Source organism: Hypanus sabinus, chromosome 18 (assembly GCF_030144855.1).
Source record: "Hypanus sabinus isolate sHypSab1 chromosome 18, sHypSab1.hap1, whole genome shotgun sequence".
In the NCBI taxonomy this organism is placed as follows: domain Eukaryota; kingdom Metazoa; phylum Chordata; class Chondrichthyes; order Myliobatiformes; family Dasyatidae; genus Hypanus; species Hypanus sabinus.
The window spans coordinates 15,781,082-15,802,617 of NC_082723.1; the positions used below are offsets into that span (position 1 = coordinate 15,781,082).

The following is a 21,536-nucleotide window of genomic DNA, read 5'->3' on the forward strand; positions in this document are numbered from 1 at the left end:
TCTCAATGTCTCTGTCTTCAGTTGAACTTGTCAGGATGTTTACCTCTACTCTTCGCCCACAGAGCTTGCTGACGGGACTGATGTACTATCGGCCCGAGGACCCTGTGGAATACCTGGAGGGATGTTTGCAGAGAGTCCGGGAGCTCGGAGGGCCAGAGAAGGTGAAGTGGGACACCTTCATCTCTCAGGAGCGTCGACCGTTACCCCCCATCAACGGTGGGCAGGGGAAGAAGCCAATATTGCGGGCAGGTGAATGAGCAAAACGATTAGTCTGTGGTTGTATTTAAGAGGGGGGGATCTGAGCCTGCTTTGGAAAGGCTGGTGGTTGATTGTCTGGAAAGGAGAGTCATAGAGCTGGGGAGGGAGCAACATGTGGGTAAATCAGAACCAAGTCCAACCTGCCTAACTGCTTTAAGATCCAGTCTTTCTGAAAGTGCCTTTTAATTTCTTGGTTGGAAAAGGAGGATGTCATGAAGTCAGGCCCTTCAGCCCATTGAGTATACTTCAACTATCTCACATCCATTTTCCCCAGTCCTAAACTGATTTACACTAATTACACTAATCCATTCACCCTAATGATTTACATGAATTTACACCAATTTACACTGCACTAATGATTTACACTAATCCATTTACACTCATTCTAAACTGATTCCATTTTATTTTAGCCAAATGCTCACCAACTCAGCTCTGAATTTACCACCTACCTCCTGACAAGGGGCGATTTGTAGTGGCCAATTAAGCCGACGTCCTACACATGTTTGGGATGTGGGATGAAGACCCATAGGGATGTTCAAAGTTCAAAATAAATTTTATTATCAAAGTGCTTAGAAAAATAGAGGGCTATGGGTAAGCCTAGTAATTTCTAAGGTAGGGACATGTTCGGCACAACATTGTGGGCCGAAGGGCCTGTGTTGTGTTGTAGGTTTTCTATGTTTCTATGTATATATGTTGCCATATACAACTCTGAGATTCATATTTCCTATGGACATACTCAGCAAGTTTATAGAATAGTGACTATAACAGGATCAGTGAAAGATCAACCAGAGTGCAGAAGACAACCAACTGTGCAAATGTAAATATAAATAAACAGCAAAAAATAAACAAGAACCTGAGAAAGTGAGATCATTGGTTGTGGGAACATCTCAATAGATGAGCAAGTGAGGGTAGTTGTCCCCTTTTGTTCAAGAGCCTGATGGTTGAGGGGTAGTAATTGTTCTTGAACTTGGTGGTGTGAATCCTGAGGCTCTTGTACCTTCTACCTGATGGATGCAGTTCTGCTATGACAGCGTTGCATGTAGATATATTCAATTTACCAGTGACATACTGGGCCAAATCCACTACCTTTTGTAGTACTTTCCATTCAAAGGCATTGGTGTTTCCATACCAGGCAGTGATGCAGCCAGTCAATACACCCTCCACTACACTACTATAGAAGTTTGTCAAAGTTTTAGATGTCATGCCGACTCTCCGCAGACTCCTGACGAAGTAGAGATGCTGCCCTGCTGCAGCAGCAGAAGATACAAGGAGACAGAACAAAATCCTCACAGGCAGCACCAAAGGTCGGCCTTGCTCCGGAGCCACTGGAGACAGGAGACAGCAGCTCTGCTGTTGGGTGGGAAAGGAAGAATGGTGAGACTTGTATCAGTCATGCTGACTTCTCAACCACGACAACACATCTGCTGCCGAGTTCGGGGCATGAACTCGCACCACCAGGTTGAAGAACAATTACTACTCCTCAACCAAAAGGCTGCTGAACAAAAGGGGAATTGATTCCATTGCGCTGGGCTCTCCTGAATGAAACTGCTGGAGATGCCATCTTTTCTCTTGGGGTTGAGCTTTGCCATTTTAAAAGCTCACATTACTGTGGATAAGACAACACAGTGCCTGGCAGGAAATGGGCAGTAGGCATTTTTGCTGTTGGCAAAAAGGTAACAAGCTGAATGCCACAGAATCAGCATCGGTGTCTCAACTTCTTTCTTTGGTAGCTTCAAGCTTGGATGAACATACAGAAAGTGTAATTGTCAATGACACAAATAAAGGTAGGAAAACATTCTCAGTTCCCACTTTATTAGCTATCTCCAGTATCTAACACTTTATTAAATACAGGAGATACCTAATAAAGTAGCCATTAGGTGTATTTCTGTAAGTTCATGGTCTTCTGCTGCTGCAGCCCAACCACCTCAAGGTTCGACATGTTGTGCATTCAGAGACACTCTTCTGCACACCACTGCTGTAACCTGTGGTTATTTGAGTTACTGTCACCTTCCTGTCAGCTTGAACCAGTCTGGCCATTCTCCTCTGACCTCTCATTAACGAGGTGCTTTTGCCCACACAACTGCTGCTCACTGGATGGTTTTTGCAACATTCTCTATAAACTCCAGAGACTGTTGTGCATGAAAATCCCAGGAGATCAGCAGTTTCTGAGATACTCAAACCACCCCATCTGGCACCAACAATCATTCTACGATCAAAGTCATTTAGATCACATTTCTTCCCCCATCCTGATGATTGGTTTGAACAACAGCTGACCTCTTGACCGTGTCTGCATTGAGTTGCTGCCATATGATTGGCTGATTAAATATTTACATTAATGAACAGGTGTACAGGTCTAATAAAGTGGTCACAGAGTGTATGTATGTTGTAAGGAGTTTACAGAAGAGTAAAGGAAGATTCCCTTTGTCAAGGATTGGACTGCTGTCTCTCCACTTGCCTTCTCATCTTTCCTGCCATCTCACCCCTCCACTCCGTCGTGATGCATCGTGTGGAGGGTCTTCCTCAGTATTATCATTTCTGTCCTGGGCTCAGCACATAAGTGTAATTACTAAGAAAGCATGGCAGTGCCTCTACTATCTTAGGCGTATGTGAAAAATCGGTTTGACATCTAATACTTCGACAAATGTCTGTAGATGTGTGGTGGAGAGTATATTGACAATAGACAGTAGGTGCAGGAGTAGGCCATTCGGCCCTTCTAGCCAGCACCACCATTCACTGTGATCATGGCTGATCATACACAATCAGTACCCCATTCCTGCCCTCTCCCCATATCCCTTGACCCCGCTATCTATAAGAGCTCTATCTAACTCTCTCTTGAATGCATCCAGAGACTTGGCCTCCACTACCTTCTGGGGCAGAGCATTCCACATATCCACCACTCTCTGGGTGAAAAAGTTTTTCCGCATCTCTGTTCTAAATGGCCTACCCCTTATTCTTAAACTGTGGCCTCCAGTTCTGGACTCACCCATCAGCGGGAACATGCTTCCTGCCTCCAGTGTGTCCAATCCCTTAATAATCTTATATGTTTCAATCAGATCTCCTCTCATCCTTCTAAATTCCAGTGTATACAAACCCAGTTGCTCCAATCTTTCAAAATATGACAGTCCCGCCATTCCGGGAATTAACCTTGTGAACCTGCGCTGCACTCCCTCAATAGCAAGAATGTCCTTCCTTAAATTGGGAGACCAAAACTGCACACAATACTCCAGGTGTGGTCTCACCAGGGCCCTGTACAGCTGCAGAAGGACCTCTTCACTCCTATACTCAATTCCACTTGTTATAAAGGCCAGCATACCATTAGCTTTCTTCACTGCCTGCTGTACCTGCATGCTTGCTTTCATTGACTGATGTACAAGAACACCTAGATCTTGTTGTACTTCCCCTTTTCCTAACTTGACTCCATTTAGATAGTAATCTGCCTTCCTGTTCTTGCCACCAAAGTGGATAACCTCACGTTTATCCACATTAAACTGCATCTGCCATACATTTGCCCACTCATCCAACCTGTCCAAGTCACCCTGCATTCTCATAACATCCTCCTGACATTTCACACTGCCACCCAGCTTTGTGTCATCAGCAAATTTGCTAATGTTACTTTTAATCCCTTCATCTAAATCATTAATGTATATTGTAAACAGCTGTGGTCCCAGCACCGAACCTTGCGGTACCCCACTGGTCACAGCCTGCCATTCCGAACGGGACCCGTTAATCGCTACTCTATTTCCTGTCAGCCAGCCAATTTTCAATCCATGTCAGTACTCTGCCCCCAATACCATGTGCCCTAATTTTGCCCACTAATCTCCTATGTGGGACTTTATCAAAAGCTTTCTGGAAGTCCAGGTACACTACATCCACTGGCTCTCCCACTCTCTCACTGACTGTTTGTATTACCACCTGTTTTGGAAACACCAATGTCCTTGAATGTGAAATGCTACTAAATGTTGCCAATACTGCCTTGTCACTGGTAAAGCCCTCCCCATCATTAAGCCTGTGTACACAGAGCACTGTCACAGGAAATCAGCATCCATCATCAGGGACCCCCACCACACAAGCCATGCTCTCTTCTCACTGCTGCCATCAAGAAGGTACAGGAGCCTCAGTGCCCACACCACCAGGTTCAGGAACAGTTATTACCCCTCAACCATCAAGCTCTTGAACCACTGGGGATGACTTCACTAAACTTCACTTGTCCCATCACTAAACTGATCCCACAGCCAATAGACTCGACCCTTTCATCTCATGATCTTGATATTTATTGCTTTTTCCTTTTTCTTTTTGTATTGCACAGTTCGTTTTTATTTCCCACATTGGTTGTTGTCCATCCTGTTGTGTGCGCTCTTTCATTGTTCCTATTGTGTTTCTTGTATTTACTGTGAATGCCTGCAAGAAAATGAATCTCAGGATTGTATGTGATGATATATAAGTACTTTGATACCAAATTTACTTTGAGCTTCCAAATTTCAAAAGGAAGTTTAAAAGTTCATTTACTGTATTATCAAAGTATGTACCCATATACAACTCCGAGATTTGTCTTCTCCAGATAGCCACGAAACAAAGAAGGAACGTGAAAGTTGTTCAGAGAGGAACAGCAAACCCCCCCTGCACCGAAAAAGATGGCATCCCGTCATCAACCCCCAAACGTGTTCCGCACACAAATTGCAACAAGAGCATTGAACCCCCCCCCCCCCCAATCCTGCTGCACAAAACGGAACAAGAACATCGACCCCCAAACAGCCCTCCCTGCACAAAAAAACTAACAGAACGTAACAAGTAATCAACTCACAAACCCCCTCCCTTTGCACAACAGAATGGAAAAAGAACAGGCAAAAAATTCCGAGTATAAAAACTACAGTCCATAACCGCATTCGTCCAATCCATAAACACAGAACCATCAAAACATCCTCCGACATTACTGACATCATTGAAGGAGGGACACCACATGAGGCAGAGGCCTAACCGCCTTTCACAGCGAGCCACACAGCAACAGGGAACTTTGAACTTTGATCTGAAAGGTCACACTTCCTTTCCAAGAGCTCCCCTCACTGAAGCTGCTGAAATCCCCCAGCTGGTTGTCTGTTTCAATGAGAGGAGGTTCATCTGACAAGTAGATTATAATGTGCATTGTGTGATATTGGCCATTTTGCCTGAAAGAAAATAAAGGAAGTTCTTTGTTTAAATGGTGAGAGACTTGGTGCTCTGGGAACAGAAGAGCATAATGCAGAGAGATCTGAGTGTACTGTTGCCTGGTCTGCAAAAAGGCTAGTGTGCAGGTTAAAGAAATAGTTGGGAAACTCAACAGAATGTTGTGTTATGAATTGACCACAAGAGTAGGGAGCCTGTTCTTCAGTTGTGTAGGGTATTGGTGAGACCACATCCAGAGTACTCTGCACAGTAATGGCCTCTTTACTTAAACAAGGATGTTACCGTGTTGGAAGTTGTTCAGAGAAGTTAAGTGCACAGTCTTTTGCACATGGGCTGTTTTGCTCTCTGTTAGGTGCAATCTTTCATCATGATTCTTGGATTTACTGAGTGTGAATATGTGTGTGTGTATACACAAACACACTTTTACTTAGCACTTTGAAATAGAAAATAGAACAAGTCAGTCCTGGAACAGGCCCTTCAGCCCACAATGTACTAAACTAGGTAAAAAACTAAATCCAAAAAACCTCCAGAAAACTACTCCCTACACGATGTCCACATCCTTCCATCTTCTTCATATTCATGTGCCTATCTAAATGTCTCTTAAAAGCCACTAATGTATTTGCCTCCACCACCAAGACAGGCAGGCATCCACTACTGTCTGACTAACAAAACTTACTCCTTGCATCCCCTTTGAACCTCTCCCTGTCACCTTCCATGGTTTGCCTCATGATGAAAGATTGGAGGGATTTGTCTTCCTGTTTGAGTTCCAGTTGAGCATTAAATAGTACAGCACAATACAGGCCCTTCGGCCCACAATGTTGTGCCGACCCTTAAACCCTGCCTCCCATATAACCCTCCACCTTAAATTCCTCCATATACCTGTCTAGTAGTCTCTTAAATTTCACTAGTGTATCTGCCTCCACCACTGACTCAGGCAGTGCATTCCACACACCGACTCTGAGTAAAAAACCTTCCTCTAATATCCCCCTTGAACTGCCCTCCCCTTACCTTAAAGCCATGTCCTCTTGTACTGAGCAGTGGTGCCCTGGTGTCATTCAACCACATACAGTACAAGTGCACAGCAAAACGAAACAGCATCCCTCCGAGGCCAAGCTGCAAAATACAAGGCCTACGGTAACACCGAGTACATATGGTTATGGTGGCACGTACATTCGCAATATTTCATTTGTACAAGTCCCCGAGTGGCTTGGCCTGCAGATTGATGGCCCATGCAAGGACAAACATGCAGTAGTTGCTCTGGTTGCGTTGGGTCAGCTGCAGAAGTGGGCAATCCACATTGTCTTCCAGAGTGCGAACACTGGAGAGCCGGTCAGCAGGGGTCTCAGATTCCAGTGTGCCCACCTCGTCTCTGCTCTCTCCTTCATGGTCTCCGGCGCCTGTAACGGGTGACACCGCGGAACGAGGGCCAACTCCACACAACAACCGAGGCCATGTCCCCCACCGCCGGTCTCGCCAATGAAATTTAAAACACTATAAAGGGACTCTACTGAAACATTTAACATCCTGAAGGGTCTCAGATGTTACATATCCTCAGGGTTGCTTTTCCCCCCAAACTCCCACTAATCTTTCGTTGTCAGTTCGTCCCCAGATGGCATCAGCTATTGGTCCTTTCCTGAACTATAGCCACGGTAATGATGAATTGGCTGTGAAACAGGAAGCTGTCCATGAAAGGTGAACTGGAACTAAACTGTGATGTGTGATGACATTGGCTCTGATCTAAGGACAGAACCTGTTACTGGAAATAGGTTTTTTTTGGGCCACATTTCTGTGATTTGGCCACTGGTGAGCTGCTGGAACTTTAGAGGGGTTGTTGTCTAACCTTGAGTGATTCCTTATAAAAGCTAAAGATTTAAACATCCCGCTGGTCCTGATCTTTAGTCAGGTCCTGATCTTTAGTCAGGACCTGATGGGTGCCCTGCATCTGTGATAGAGTAAAGAAGAAATACGCCCTCTGCTACTGAAGTTTGATTCCTGTCGTGCGGACAAGAGAATTGCTCAACTCCTTGTGGACTGTGGGTTTGTAAAGAGGGTGTGGAAAAAGAGGCAAGGGCCTGGGCCGTGGTTCATTTGAAAAGCTGACTGAGAGAGGACTCTTTGATTTAGAGGCAAGCAAAGAGATGGATGTCAAATGCTGCTGGAAGATCATCGACTCAGTGTAAGATGCCCTATGGCTTCCCCAAAACTTGCTGGCCTGCTGGCACAGTGAGATGTCCAGAGAGGAATGCAGCCGACTGGCACATTCCGGGTTGCAGGAGTACACCTAAATCCGGAATGTTCTGTGGGTGCATCTGTACCAGTCGTGGTTCATGTTCATGTAAACAATTAGTTCATTCGCTGCGTGCTGTGTGGCGCGAAGTGGGCGATCACGGTCTTGCCTATGACTGTGGCTGTTCTTGGCAAACTTCTGAAATGGTTTGCCATTGACACCTTCTGGGCAGTGTCTTTGCCGAACGGGTTGTCCCAGCCATTGCCAATGCTCTTCAGCAATTGTCTGCCCATTATCAGTGGTTGCAAAACCAGGACTCATGATATGCAAAATAGCGGAGGGAAGGAGCTCCACACACCTCCTTTGGTAGAGACGTATCTTCACCCTGCCACCTGAGCAGTTAGTAATGAGCAATAAAGGCTGCGGAGAATAAAAACAAAATCAATTGTATGTCCTCTTCAGCATTGCACTGTGTAGTGAGAGTATTAACAGGTTTCTTTTGGCAATATTTTATGATTAATTTTGCCATTAGTGAGTACTGGAATCTGCAGTGCATCTGAGTAAGGCTTAAAAATGCACTCGGCTATTTAAAACACACAGAATCAGATGGAACTATTGGCTGGGGCTTTTTTTGTGTGCCTATTTTTGTTTTCCAACTTCCTGACCACAGGCTTCTTGTCCCCTTCTGCTCTTGGTCTCAGATGTTCGAGGCAGAGTCAAGCAGGGAGCAGATGTCCCATCCCACTGCACCAAGCCTTCACCACAATGAAACCAAAGTGTCAGTGAGCCCTTCCTCACAGGAAGCTCACCTCCTGCATCTGAAGCTTGTGGGCGTCACTCAGATGCTTTGAGTCTGACCACTGTGTGCAGTGCTCGTCAGGCGAGACTAATCCATGTCGTTGAATCACTTCCAACAACGTCTGGGAGTTGGACGTACTGATTATTTCTGAAAGTTGCCGATCAGAATTGGATATTTGTAACATCAGACTCACCCCCACCCCCGGACAAAGGTTAATTTTTGTTCTGGCTTCGCTCCTTTATAAAATTTTACTTAAAAGGGAAATTGAAACAAATCCATTGAAATGTCTAAATTTAGAGTTCAGCCATCAGCAGAACGGTTCATTTATTTATGCAGACAGTTGCCTAGACAAATGTTCTATTTGAGCATAGTTGTCAGGCTGAGTTTGCCTTGCATTTAAACAATTAACTTCCTTTCACATTACCAATTGCACTCTGCTGTTTACTGACACCATCTCAAGCTAATAGTGTGTTCTTTCCAGACTGTTTACCTTGGCTACTAGCGATCAGAAATTTATAGGGCAAGATAAAAATTAAATCTGGAGCTGCTCCTGTTTCTAGTTGGGCCATCTTTGCTAAAAATCCACAGAACTAACAAGGATGTCTCTTCAACAATAGCTTTGTCTTTCAGGCCAACAACTCCTTTAACTGAGAGCTTCTCCAAAAGCTTAGTTGTTATTATACATTAATTTTAGTTTGTTTGATTTATTCAAACTTAAGATTGTTATTTTGCATAACAGTTGCGTGGCTACAGTTAAGTTTGTGGCTTAGCCTGTATGGAGGGGAAAATATTTCTCTGCTGCTGCTTCTAGGTTGATGTGTTGGCGGTAGTCATGTGACTGGAATATTGGTGGGACGCCAGTGACTGGAAGATTCTGTGTGAGAGCAAGTGATTCCTCTAGGACAGGGGTCGGCAACGTTTACCACTGAAAGAGCCATATGGACCCATTTCCCACAGAAAAGAAAACACTGGGAGCCACAAAACCCGTTTGACATTTAAAATGAAATAACACTGCATACAACGGTTTTTTTTGCCTTTTATGCTATGTATAAACAAACTATAATGTGTTGCATTTATGAAATTGATGAACTCCTGCAGAGAAAACGAAATTACATTTCTGCATGCAACAAAAACATTTTGAACTCCGAAAAAAAGACGTTGGGTTGAAGGTTACTCCATAGTCAGCCTACCTTGGATCGAAGAATTAAAAGAAATCGCGCACTGGCGGGTGTCAGGCATTGGCAGTGGTGATGTATATTAATAGCGATAAAAAATACGTTGTAGCGGTGTAGCGCTACACGCAGCGCTAAAATAAAGACACTGCAGTCAAAGGTAACTTTATTCGAACTAAACAGCCTTGCTTTAAAGCCTCCCTCAACCCGTCCCCGTGGGCGCGGATGCTCCAAAAGACACGTACTCACAAACCCCCGTAGGCTATCTCCCTTAGCCGGAACGGTGGCTAATTGTGAGCCGGTTCGGATGTGCCAGGAAATGGGGTCTCCACAACGTTTTATTTAGATTGTACAAGATCACCATAATCTTCAAATTTCGAATTACATTTCAAAAACTAACAAACCACGGGGAGCCGCAGCACAGAGATGAAAGAGCTGCATGTGGCTCCGGAGCCGCGGGTTGCCGACCCCTGCTCTAGGAAAAGACATGTTAATGGTGTGTGATTAGGGATTAAGCAGGTGGGGCTTGTGTTCTTCAGAATGGATTCTGAAGTCCATTCTTCTCTGGTTCTAAAGTTTAGAAGAACGGGAGGAGATCCCACTGAGTTGAACAGATTCTTGTGGGGTTGAAAGGGTAGATGTAGGGTTGATATTTCCCTTAGCTGTAGTGTCTAGTTCTAGAAGTCAAGGTCTCAGAAAACTGGTCAGTATCCACGACAGCTGAGAAGAGATTTTGCCAGACAGTAAGGAATCTTTGGAATTCTGTACTAAAGAGAGATGTGGGGGCTTAGTTGCTGAGTATGTTCAAAGTGCAGATCAGTGAATTTTTATATGTTAATACAATAAGGGTTAAGGGTTAGTGGAGGAAAATGGTAAAGGAATGGCCATGATATTATTTAATAGGAGAACAGGCATGAGGGACTTGTTGAATCAGAAGTTCTTCAGAAGTCAAGAATGAGGCACAAATTTTGTTGCTTACGTCCATTTTATTAAGCATTACGAGAACGAAAATTGAACAAAGAAAGAGCTAAGAGAACAAAAAAATTGTGGTCTTCTACAAAAACTAGCTCCAACTAAAAAATAATAGCACTCTTTTGATAAGAATTAGCCTATAAAATAGCCAGATTCAAGTGGCATGACACACCTGCTACAGAGAAACTAAGAAGCTTCTAGAAAAATACACAAGCGACCTAACTCTCAAGGTGGAGAAGGCCAAGGAAATTGTTGTGGACTTCATGCAGATGAACCATTCCGCTGTGCAAAAACATGGCTCCTCCATAGAGAGAGTTAAGTGCATCAAGTTCCTGGGAGTTCATAGCACAGACAACCTTACCTAGTCCCTCAAAACCACCTCCCTGAACAAGAAGGCACAGCAGCATCTCCACTTCCTAAGGAGATTGAGGCAACTGAGGCTTCCCCCCCCACCCCAAGTGAATTTTACAGGGGCACCATTGAAAGCATCTTGACAAGTTGCATCTCCATCTGGTCTGGGAGCAGCCGAGCGTGGGACCAGAAGTCCCTACAAAGGACTGTGAGAACACCTGAGAGGATCATAGGGGTCTCCCTACCATCTATTGGGGACATTTATCAGGAGCGTTGTGTACACAGGACCCTTAGTTTTATGAAGGACCCCCCCATCCATCCATCCAGCATCCTCTTTGACTTTCTACCATCAGGCAGGAGACTCCGATGCATAAAAGCAGGAATGGTCAGGATGGGGAAACAGTTTGATCCTCAGGCCGTTAGGCTTCTAAACTCACTGTCACGTCACATTTGAAGTGTCACTGGATAATCTGTTCTGTACCTTGCAATATTTAATTTATGCTCTAATCTGTATGTAGATTTTATCCTTACTTACACAAATAATTGTGTGTTATGTGTACTACTGTGCTTTACACCCTGGTTCGGAGGAATGTTGTCTCGTTTGATGGTATACATGTACCGTATATAGTTAAATGACAATAAACTTGACAACAATTACTGGAAAATTAACTGGAAACTTGCAGGTCTATAGGTGATTATATAAAAGAACAAAGTATAGGAAAATTAAACTACAAGAAAAAGTACCAAATGCAATAAGCATATTCAACGATTTATCTCTGTGTGGCAGGAGAATGCACATCGTGGTGCAATATTCTCTGTTTTATTGTTTTGTACATTATTATTGCACAATGGTAAATTGTGTATATTATTATTCTGTACCTTATTATTAGTTATTATATTTAGTATTATTATTATTGCCTATTGTGTTTTTAAATGTTGCTGTTGTAACAAAATAATTTCCCACTTTTTGTTGTTGTTATTATTAAAAATAACAATTCTACATCCTAATCCTACCAGCTGAATGGGCCAACTCCTGCTTCTGTTTTATCAGTTCTTGTTTCTGAATCTGAGGGAGATCCCTCCATTTCAGTCAAATTGACCTTGTGGTCATGGGATCCCAGCAAAATGTGAAGCAGAACTGAAAATTTTGGGAAAACCCAACATATCAGGCAGCATCTGTAGAGACAGAGTTAGTGATTGTTTCTGTTTGGTAGCCAGGGAGATGAAGGGGAGTTAATGTCTGAAATACTTTTGGACCAGGGCTGCACTTTACTGTGAATAACCTTGTCTTCTAGAGCTGGGAATGGCTCCCCATCGCCGCTATGATCGTCTGCCTCCCATACAAGCCCAGTTTTCAATCGAGAGTGACTCGGACATGACAGAATCTTCAGGGCTGATTCAAGAATATGATGTCTTCGACCCAGGCAAACCAAGGCCCTGCATCATCTTTGTTATTGGTACGTCTTTGCTTTCCTTCAATGCTGTCTGCAGAAAAAACCCACATTTAACATAAAGTGCCCAAGGACATCAGTGCTGTAAAATTTAAAAAGGTCATTAACATTAGAACAAAGCCTTGTCCAGACGCCCACTGAGGGTGTTTTATTCAGTACTAAATAGTGCTACTGTTTCTGCTCTGATGTAAAATTGCCCATTGAAAGTGTAATGTTTTTGCTGTGCTGGTTATCTACGACAGACTCCTGTTAGCTGTTTCATTATAGAGTGCGTTGTGGCTCAACCATAACCCTCTTGCTTGAGCCAGACCTACCTGAAGAATCTCACCACCCAGGCCACGCTCTTTTCTCTCTGCTGCCATCAGATAGAAGGTACAGGAGCCTCAGGACTCACACCACCAGGTTCAAGGACTACCCTTCAGCCAGCAGGCTGTTGAACAAAAGGGCAGAAATACACTCATTTAAGGACTCATCTGTCTTGTTGCCACATGCTCATTTTTATTGCTATTTATTAATATTTGTGTTTGCACAGTTTGTTGTCCATTGTTTCCAGTTACCGTTCTATAGATTTGCTCAGTATGCCCGCAGAAGAATCTCAGGGTTGTATGTAGTGACGTGTTTGTACTCTGATAATAAATTTTACTTTGAGCTTTGAGAGCTTTCTCTGGCCCTGTGTTTAAGGAGTTAAATCAGTGCTGTGTCTGTCTGCTCATGTGAATGTAACAGGGGACTTTGCCTTGTTTCCTCGTCTTCCTGCCCCAGATGTATTGTTAAGGCTGCAGCCTGAGGGAGCTTGCTGTGCACTGACTGGCTGCTGTAGTGACTATGTTCCCAAAGCTGGGCAGCGCTGTGGGAAGTCCTGAGGTCAGGGAAGATCCAGTGTTTAACTGCCTTTTGGGCTGAGGTTTCAGAGGGCAGTTTGAGGTTTACCATGCTGGTACCTGGAGCCTGGGAGCAAGAAATCTCGGTGGAACCATTCAGCACTTTATATAGAGAGATCTATTAACGACATCGCAGTGTGTGGGGGAACAATGAAACACCCAGGGCTTGGAGGAAGGAGGCTCCCTGGGAGTGTTTGGGCTGTTGCTGTACACCACGGCACCTGCCCCCTGTGTTAAGGGGCCGCACAGACAGAAGAGCATCACTATAGAGCAAATCCACCCCCCCACCCCTGGGAGACTCCAGCTTCCCCATCACAGACTGTCACAAACTGAGGGAGATTTATTCTCTTTGAACATAGATGCCATGTTTTGAGCGGGAGAATAAAAGGTTAAAGCTCTTCAAAGCTCTTAGTACAGGGCACATGACCAAGGCTAAAATGAGTGACAGGGAATCTACGGTATGTCGGTCAGGTAGCTTTCGTGCGTAGAGGAAGGCACGAGGGTCACAGTACTGGGAGGGATGGGTTTCTCCTGGAAGAACATGACAGAGTGGAGCCCACTTTCCTGGAGAACAGTTAGGGGAAAACTGAAGGTGACTTAGCGGCACATTGCGGGGCAAAAATCCTTCTCTTGCACTAGTAAGTACAGAAGAGCCTGCAGAGAGGAGAAATCCAGAAGGGCAGGAGGAGGCTCGAGTACAGCATGGTCTTGAACGGTTTGTGTTTGTGCTGGGTATGGGCATGGGTTCCAAGGCAGGGAGAGCAGCAACTACGTGGGAGCAGGAACTCAGGTGACGACGCTGACCACTTGAGCGCCAGACAGGAGGAGTGCGTGTGCACAACCACATTTAGATTAAATAAAGCAAGCACACGGGAGGTGGCTTTAACAGATGTATTCACATTGCAGTGCGAGAGAGGGAACAATGCGCATGTGCAGACAATAGGTCAATATGTAGTGTTAAGGGGAGGGTCATTGTTCTAAAAGAAATAGATCCAATCATTACACTTCTTCCCCTTTAGATTAATGCACCATAAAACTGTACATGGACAAAACATTTAGTTTCCCTTTCATAACCCATATTCCAAATAAACATGCTTTCACAACAGCAGTCCATTACTAACTTCACAGTTCTAAAGTTCAGTCTTTTAGGTGGCGCTCTGTTTTTTTTCTGGATAGCGCCTCTGGACCTGTGGAGTGGTGTCAGGTTTGGCGGGTGTCTTGTCTAAGACAATGTTCTCAGTTTCCTGTATCATGTTGCTCTCAGTGGCAAGTCCAGTGGTTGTAAAGTGTCCATCCTGTTGCATACAATTGACTCAGGTGTGTTCTTCAGCTGAGCATCCAGTACCTGGTCCACATGACGTCTCCATGTCTGATCTCCAACATCCACTGTGTACATCAATGGTCCACTTCTTGTAGCTGTCCCATCAAGTGTCCACTTGTCTTCTAAGTAATCACACACTAGGACTTCCTGTCCAATCTCAAAGCTCCTTGCTGCTTCCCTTGGCAACTGGCTGGACTACTTATTCTGCACTTCCCTCCATAGATCTAGTTTCAGGAGGTCCATTCGAGATCTCAGATCCCTGCTCATGAATAGCATTGCAGGTGTTTGAGTTGTCATCACATGAACAGAGTTCTGAACAACAAAAAAGTAAGTTGTCCACCTTGTGCTGTTGAGAAGTGTCCTCCTCATCTATCACTTTAATGGTCTTCTTGAAGATTTGGATAGACCTTTCAGCTAATCTATTTGTTGCTGGGTGGTGAGGAGCTGATTTGAAATGTGTGATGCCATTTTTCTTCACGAACGGTCAGAATTCTTCCAATGTGTTGTTACGAACCCTGTAACTGGGTCACTTACCAGCAAAGATAGAGAGGTCAGTTGAAGTCTGATGATACTATTTTTAACAGTATTTATTAGTAAAAATACACAAAAATAATATCAATGCAAATATACAGATAATATACGTCATCAATACTAAATCTAAAAGTGCGGGTATAATAATAATCAATAAGAAATAAGCTCTATCGTTGTCTAGGGGATAATGTATTGTCCAATGGAAATATAAAAGTCACTCAGTTCATGCAGGCTGCAGCCTTTGGGGTCTGCTGGGTTTGCAATGGTTGGAGAGCGAGAGAGTTTTGGAGAAAAACGTGCCAATTCCTTTTATGATTTTGATCCGTCGGAGTCTCGCTAGTGTGGCCGTTCACTTGTGGCCTCTCTTTTAGCTAAGCCGTTCTTCGGTGATGAGCCCACCAATCCCAGGCAAGGGAAGGATGCACACGAGCTCCCCACCGGCTGTCGCTATTAAACGCTGTCATGGGATTTCTAGCGTTTCTCCTGGTGCATCTGAAGGGGTTGTTCCCCAGACCCTCTTTTATCCTTACTCACGGGGTCTCAGATGTCAGTCAGGTTGGGATGATGCAATCCCTCAACCAGCCCACTCTGGTCGTCCCCTGAGGAGCTTCAATGAATAGTACAGTACTCAATACACAATTCCGTCTCCAAGAGACAATAGCCGTTATCAGGGGTTTTGTTTCGCTGAGGCCAGGACACTTTCCATGCCTTGAGGATTCTCTCTCATTTCCTGGGTCCCAGACCCGAATTAATAGTGATTTTGCGATCCCCAAAAAGGAGGGGGTGACTTTGTACCCTTTGGCCCCTCAGAGTTGCGGCACATTCGTAACAGTGTATTGTGGTCCATTGTCACTCATTATTTGTTCTGGTGAGCCATCTCTGGTGAAGATGGTCCTCAGGGCAGAGACAGGTGATTGACTTCATTTGGTATAACCTCCGGCAACTTTGAATGAGCATCCACACCAACTGGAAACATTGAGTCCATGAATGGCCCAGCAATGTCAATATGTGCACTTTGCCATGGTGAAGATGGCCACTCCCATGGGTGTAATTGCGTCTGTGAGGGTGCATTTTGAACTTTTGGCCAAGTCTTCAGTCTGTTTATTCTTGGTCACCACATGTAGCTCTGGGTGAGACTCTCACCTTGACTGTACCCAGGTGTCGCTCATGCAGATTTGCTAACACACTGGCACGCAGTTTAGAGGGAACCACAGCACGAGATCCACACATCAGTGTTCTTTGACATACCGACAGTTGGTCTCATCTCGCTGTGAACACAGGAAACATTGGGTTACCCTGAGCTGGCCATCCTTGCATGGTGATTATATAGACTTCTGACAATGGCAGGTCAATCCTTGTTTCCGTTTGTATTTCAGAATTTATTGCCAGCAACTGGTCCACCAGTGCTGTGTTGAACACTTCTCTGGGTCATTATGAAGACTTCTTCAGTTGCTAACACTGGAAGATGTGACAAGCTATCAATGTTGCTGTGTTTGGTACCCTTGAACTCTATGTCATACGAGTGGGCTCCTAGGAACAGTGCCCAACATTGTAACCGGGTAGCAGTCATCACTGGAATTCCCTTTCTGGGATTGAAAATAGACACAAGGGGCTGGTGGTCTGTCACTAGCATAAACTTTTGTCCTTAGAGGTAGTGGTGGAACTTCTTTATTCCCTGTACTAGACTAAGGGCCTCTCGGTTGATCTCTGCGTAGTTGCTTTCCGCACTCATCATTGATCTTGAAGCAAACACAATGTGGCGATCGGATCCTTCTTTCATAATGTGTGACAAAACAGCTCCAACGCCATGCGGGGACACATTGCACGCCATTCTGATGGGCAGAGATGGGTCATAATGGGTGAGCAGTTCATCTGATGTTATTAGTTTCTTTGTTTCTTTGAATGCTCTTTCACATCTTTCTGACCATTCCCACTTTGCTCCTGTCTGTACAGTGCATTCAATGGGTGCAGCACTGTAGCAATGCTTGGGAGAACCCTGTGGTATTAGTTTACAAGGCCCAAGTATGACCTGAGTTGTGACACATTTTCTGGTTTGGGGGCCTGTAGTACTGTTTTGGTCTTCTCTTGTGACTTGTGTAAGCCATGATGGTCAATGACACGTCCACAATATGAGATGTCATTCTTGAAAATCTCTCATTTCTCTCTCTTTGTGCACAGACCATGCTCACTCAGTCTGATAAGCACTTTATCTAGGTTCTGGGAGGTGCTCCTCATTATTTTCACCAGTCTTGATGACATAATTTTCACATCATGTTGTTGTGTTCCTGGGATATCTTGCAGCATTTGGTCCATAGCTCTTTGCCAAACTGCTGGAGCTGATGCGATGCCAAAGATGAGACAGTTATACTGGAACAGTCCCCTGTGAGGAATTTCCTGCTTCACTCCTCAATCTCCATTTGCTTGTGACAAGTCAATCTTTGAAAACCTCTCCCCACCTGCTAAAGATGCCAAATGTCTTCTTTTTGTGGGAGGGGATATTGCACAGTATGCAGCACTGTGATACTCACCTTGAAATCACCACATATGCAAACGGCTCCAGCTTCCCTTTCTTAATCACTGGGACAATGGGCATGGCCCAAGTGCTTCACACAACCTTGAAGACAATCCCAGACACCTCCAGGCTCTGTAGTTCAGCATCCATTTTAGGACGTAATGCATAAGGCACTGGACGATCTTCATGGGATCTTGGTGTTGCTGTTTCATCCAGTTCAATTCTGGCCCTTTGAGTTTACCAATACCCTCCTCAAACACCTCCACCTGTGCCAGTCTTGGCTGACATTGCCTGTTGATGTCACACTGACAGCTTTGATCGAATGCCAGTCTAGTTGGATTTTTCTCAACCATTCATGTCTGAAGAGTGCTGGCCCTACGCTATTCAATATATAAAGCTCTAACTGTTATGTTTGGCCTCCATAATTCATATTTGCTTTCAGTTTGCCTTTGGGAGACACCTTTTCACCTGTGTAATTCTTTCCCCTCACTGAGGTCTTCTCTAATGGTGTCTAAGAAAATGGCCTGTTGCAGTCAGCCCCTGGAATTATGGACAAAGCTTAATAAAAAACACAAAATACTGGCAGAACTCAGCAGGCCAAACAGTGTCGTGGTTTTTCGTGCCTCACAAATGACCAGGAGACGCAGAATATTCTTCAAGAAGGGTTAAACTTTAATTTGCAGATCAAAGCTGAGACGGTCATTGAGCTAGTTGCTGATTGCCCACCGATCCCCGGACACAGCATTTTTTATATCAGTCTCCTGGTCCAGTTTCACACGTACCACACGTACGTCCCATTGACTTAATCATGTTCTAATCTACATCTCTTAGCTACCTCTCATTTACACACCATTGTCTTTTACATTCCTAAGATTTCATTCTCTAGCAAATAGCAAGTTTACATTCTGAATACTTCGTGACTTAATCATGTTCTAATCTACATCTCTTAGCTACCTTTCATTAACATTCTTAATATTTCATTCTCCTGCTAAATTGGGTACATGCATAGCAAATAGCAAACTCAGATTACATAATTTACATCTCTTAGCTTCCTCTTATTAACACAACATTGTCTTCTACATTCTTAAGATTTCATTCTCTAGCAAATAGCAAGTTGCAACTTTTATACTCCAATATATCCCCCCTTTGAGACCCAGAGGGTCTCACACAGAGAAAAGACTAAGAGACTGCGCACAAAAGCCCCAACAAATTCAAGCACTTATTCCCAAATCTCAGGCTAAACTATAATTTTCTGTGCCAAAACCCCCTGTTACCCTGGGCCGCTGAGCCAAAAACCTGTCCCTCTGTACCTGAGACAAGGAAAAAGACTCAGAAGCCCTTACAATCTACTCCCACACTGTCGTTTTGCTCTTGTTCATCCTGCAGGTGTTGTAGGCTGTAACAATACATTTTCGGTGTTTCTTTCTCCACTAAGCTTGCTTCAGTAATTGCCATGAGCATCGGAAATTGTTTGGTTGCAGCACGCACTACAAGAGATTTGCTTCCTCTAACACACCATTGTCTTCTACGTTCCTAGGATTTCATTTTGGATACATGCATAGCAAGCTGACTACATAGTTTTGGTTACACAGCAAATAATACAACTTTTATACTCCATAATATTTTTATACTCCAATAACAGCCATCTATGGGAAGATTTAGTGATGACGTTTCGGGCCGAAACCCACTTCATTTTCAGTTTTACACCGGACACATCTATTGTGATCCAGTTGCTTTTGTAATCTGCTTCAGTTATACTATGCACTTCTAAGCATGACAGTTCAGACTCTATGTTGTCAGATTCTGTTTTACATTCAACAACTTTATGCATTTGCTTAGTTTTGTGTTTGAGGCTTTTCACTCAGTTGTGCTTTTTGTCGGCCTCACACACTCTCTCTCTGTGACCTTGTCTCTGACACTTACTGCAAACTTTTTCTTTGAACCAACAGTCAGTTGCATCATGGGAGGGTTTGCCACATCGATAACATTTTTGGCTCTTTGCACCATTCAGGGACATTTTGCGCATTTCATATCCTAACCTCATTTTCTGTAGTTCTGCAGTCTCTAATGATATTGCAAAGGTCAACGCCCATCCTAAGGTTAGATCTCTTTCTGCCAGTAGCCTCCTCTGAGTGCTTTGACTTGCATGCCACACACAAGCCTGTCCCGTAATGTATCAGGAAGTCCATCTCTGCAGTCACAGTACTGGGAAACTTTGCCCAGTTCTGCAATGTATTCAGAAATCTTTCCATCTTTTGATTGGTTCCTTTCGTAAAACTCAGCTGTTACCAGCGGTTTGGAGCTCAAATGAATTTGTAAATTGTAACAATTCATTGAATGCCTTGCTTGCTGGCTTTTCGGCAGTTAATAGGTTGTGTGGGAGACCAGGTCCTTGTGCCCATTAAGCTAAGAAGCTTAGGGGCTTTTTGTCTGCTCTTCCACATTGTTTGCATTACAATACAGTTCCACCCCCTCAATAGACAATTCCCAGACTTCATTACTGTTATCATCAACTTTCCTGACTGAAGCCATTGCCATGTTATTTTCACTTTCAATTCAGCGCTTCTTTCATAGCTACACATGGCTGCTTTGGTTTTCTCATGCTGTTTAATTCTTGCTGTTTCGTCCCGTAACTGTCAGTACAGTTTGTGATATTTGTTGTGTCTGTGCACAACCACATATATATTAAATGAAAGCGTGCACAAATGGAGGTGGCTTTAACTGCAATGAGAGAGAGAGAGAGAGAGAGAGAGAGAACAAACCGCATGAACAGGCAACAGATCATACCTAGTGCTAAAGATGGAGGGGACGGGGTTGCTCTATGCACTGAAAGATACAGATTCATAATGAAATCTATTTTTCTTGGGTGTCTCTAGAAACACAGCTGGTTAGCCCCTCCCTAACAAGCCAATCACCTCAGCGCTGAGCAATCCACCTTTCTCAAACTCCGTACACCAGGATCAATATGACTTGGGACTCACCAGTCCAGGAGAGCCTGGATGTTTTGACTACCCATACCCCCAGTCTGGGTGACTACTGTGTAAATTCTGCCTACTTGCAATTAATTGTCTGGAAGAAATAACAGATCATACACTGCATTCAATTATAAGCAAGGTGTATTTATGAATGTCAACATAATCAAACATTTGTAAGTAAGTAAGTAAATAAAAGGGCCAATTATAATTGAGACAGTCACATATGCACAAAGTTGGAGCTCAGATTGTCCAAAAGCTGGAGGTGTCCTTGTACTTACAGCACCAGCTCCTATTCTCTGGTCACCAATAGAACTTAACATCTTGGCCTCCATCGAATCGTGCATTCTGCTTGGATTGATTCCTACCGCCAGTTCTCTCAATCTTCTTCTTTCTCTATCTCCCACTGAAAAGAGCCTTGACCCCTTTAGTATCCATCACTAACCCTCCCCACCCAGCATTCTCTGGAGCTTGACCCGGTTCCACCATCCTGATGGGCTGACCCGACATCCTTGAGCTGGACATCACAACCCCTTTAATGGTAACCCAAGCACTACCAGCAGAACACACTGTTTCTACAGAAAACTGAAATACCCCACAGCATTAACAGTAAAATCTTAAGCAGCGTGTTACTGTGCATTAGAGGTGACCATTGCTCTTCTGATTTTTGCCAGCTCCGAGTGGACCAAGGGGGGCTCTCAATAACCACACTTTCAGTAAAGGCGAATCTTGGCTTAATTTTTCTGGGATCACTCACGCGTGGACAAATCAGTCTGAGTGGTCTGAATTCACTTGTGATGCATTCTATTTTAATTATTTTGCTTAAAAGGAATTTCAGTGCTGGACATGGCTCACAAGAAGCCTTGAAAGTAATGAGCCCATGATATTATTACTGGAGTAGAAAGCTGGTTTGTTTACTAATATTAAAA

General features: G+C 44.1%; 1 protein-coding gene across 2 annotated transcripts in view; it reads left to right on the plus strand.

The window, feature by feature from the left end:
- LOC132407354 (adenylate kinase isoenzyme 1-like) overlaps window positions 1–21,536 on the plus strand; it is a 186,550-nt gene that overhangs the window by 20,163 nt on the left and 144,851 nt on the right. For both annotated transcript variants that reach the window (XM_059993717.1, XM_059993716.1), the window contains exons 2-3: window positions 63–249; window positions 12,235–12,396. In XM_059993717.1, the coding sequence (XP_059849700.1) occupies window positions 63–249; window positions 12,235–12,396 (349 nt within the window). The remainder of the gene's footprint in view (window positions 1–62; window positions 250–12,234; window positions 12,397–21,536) is intronic.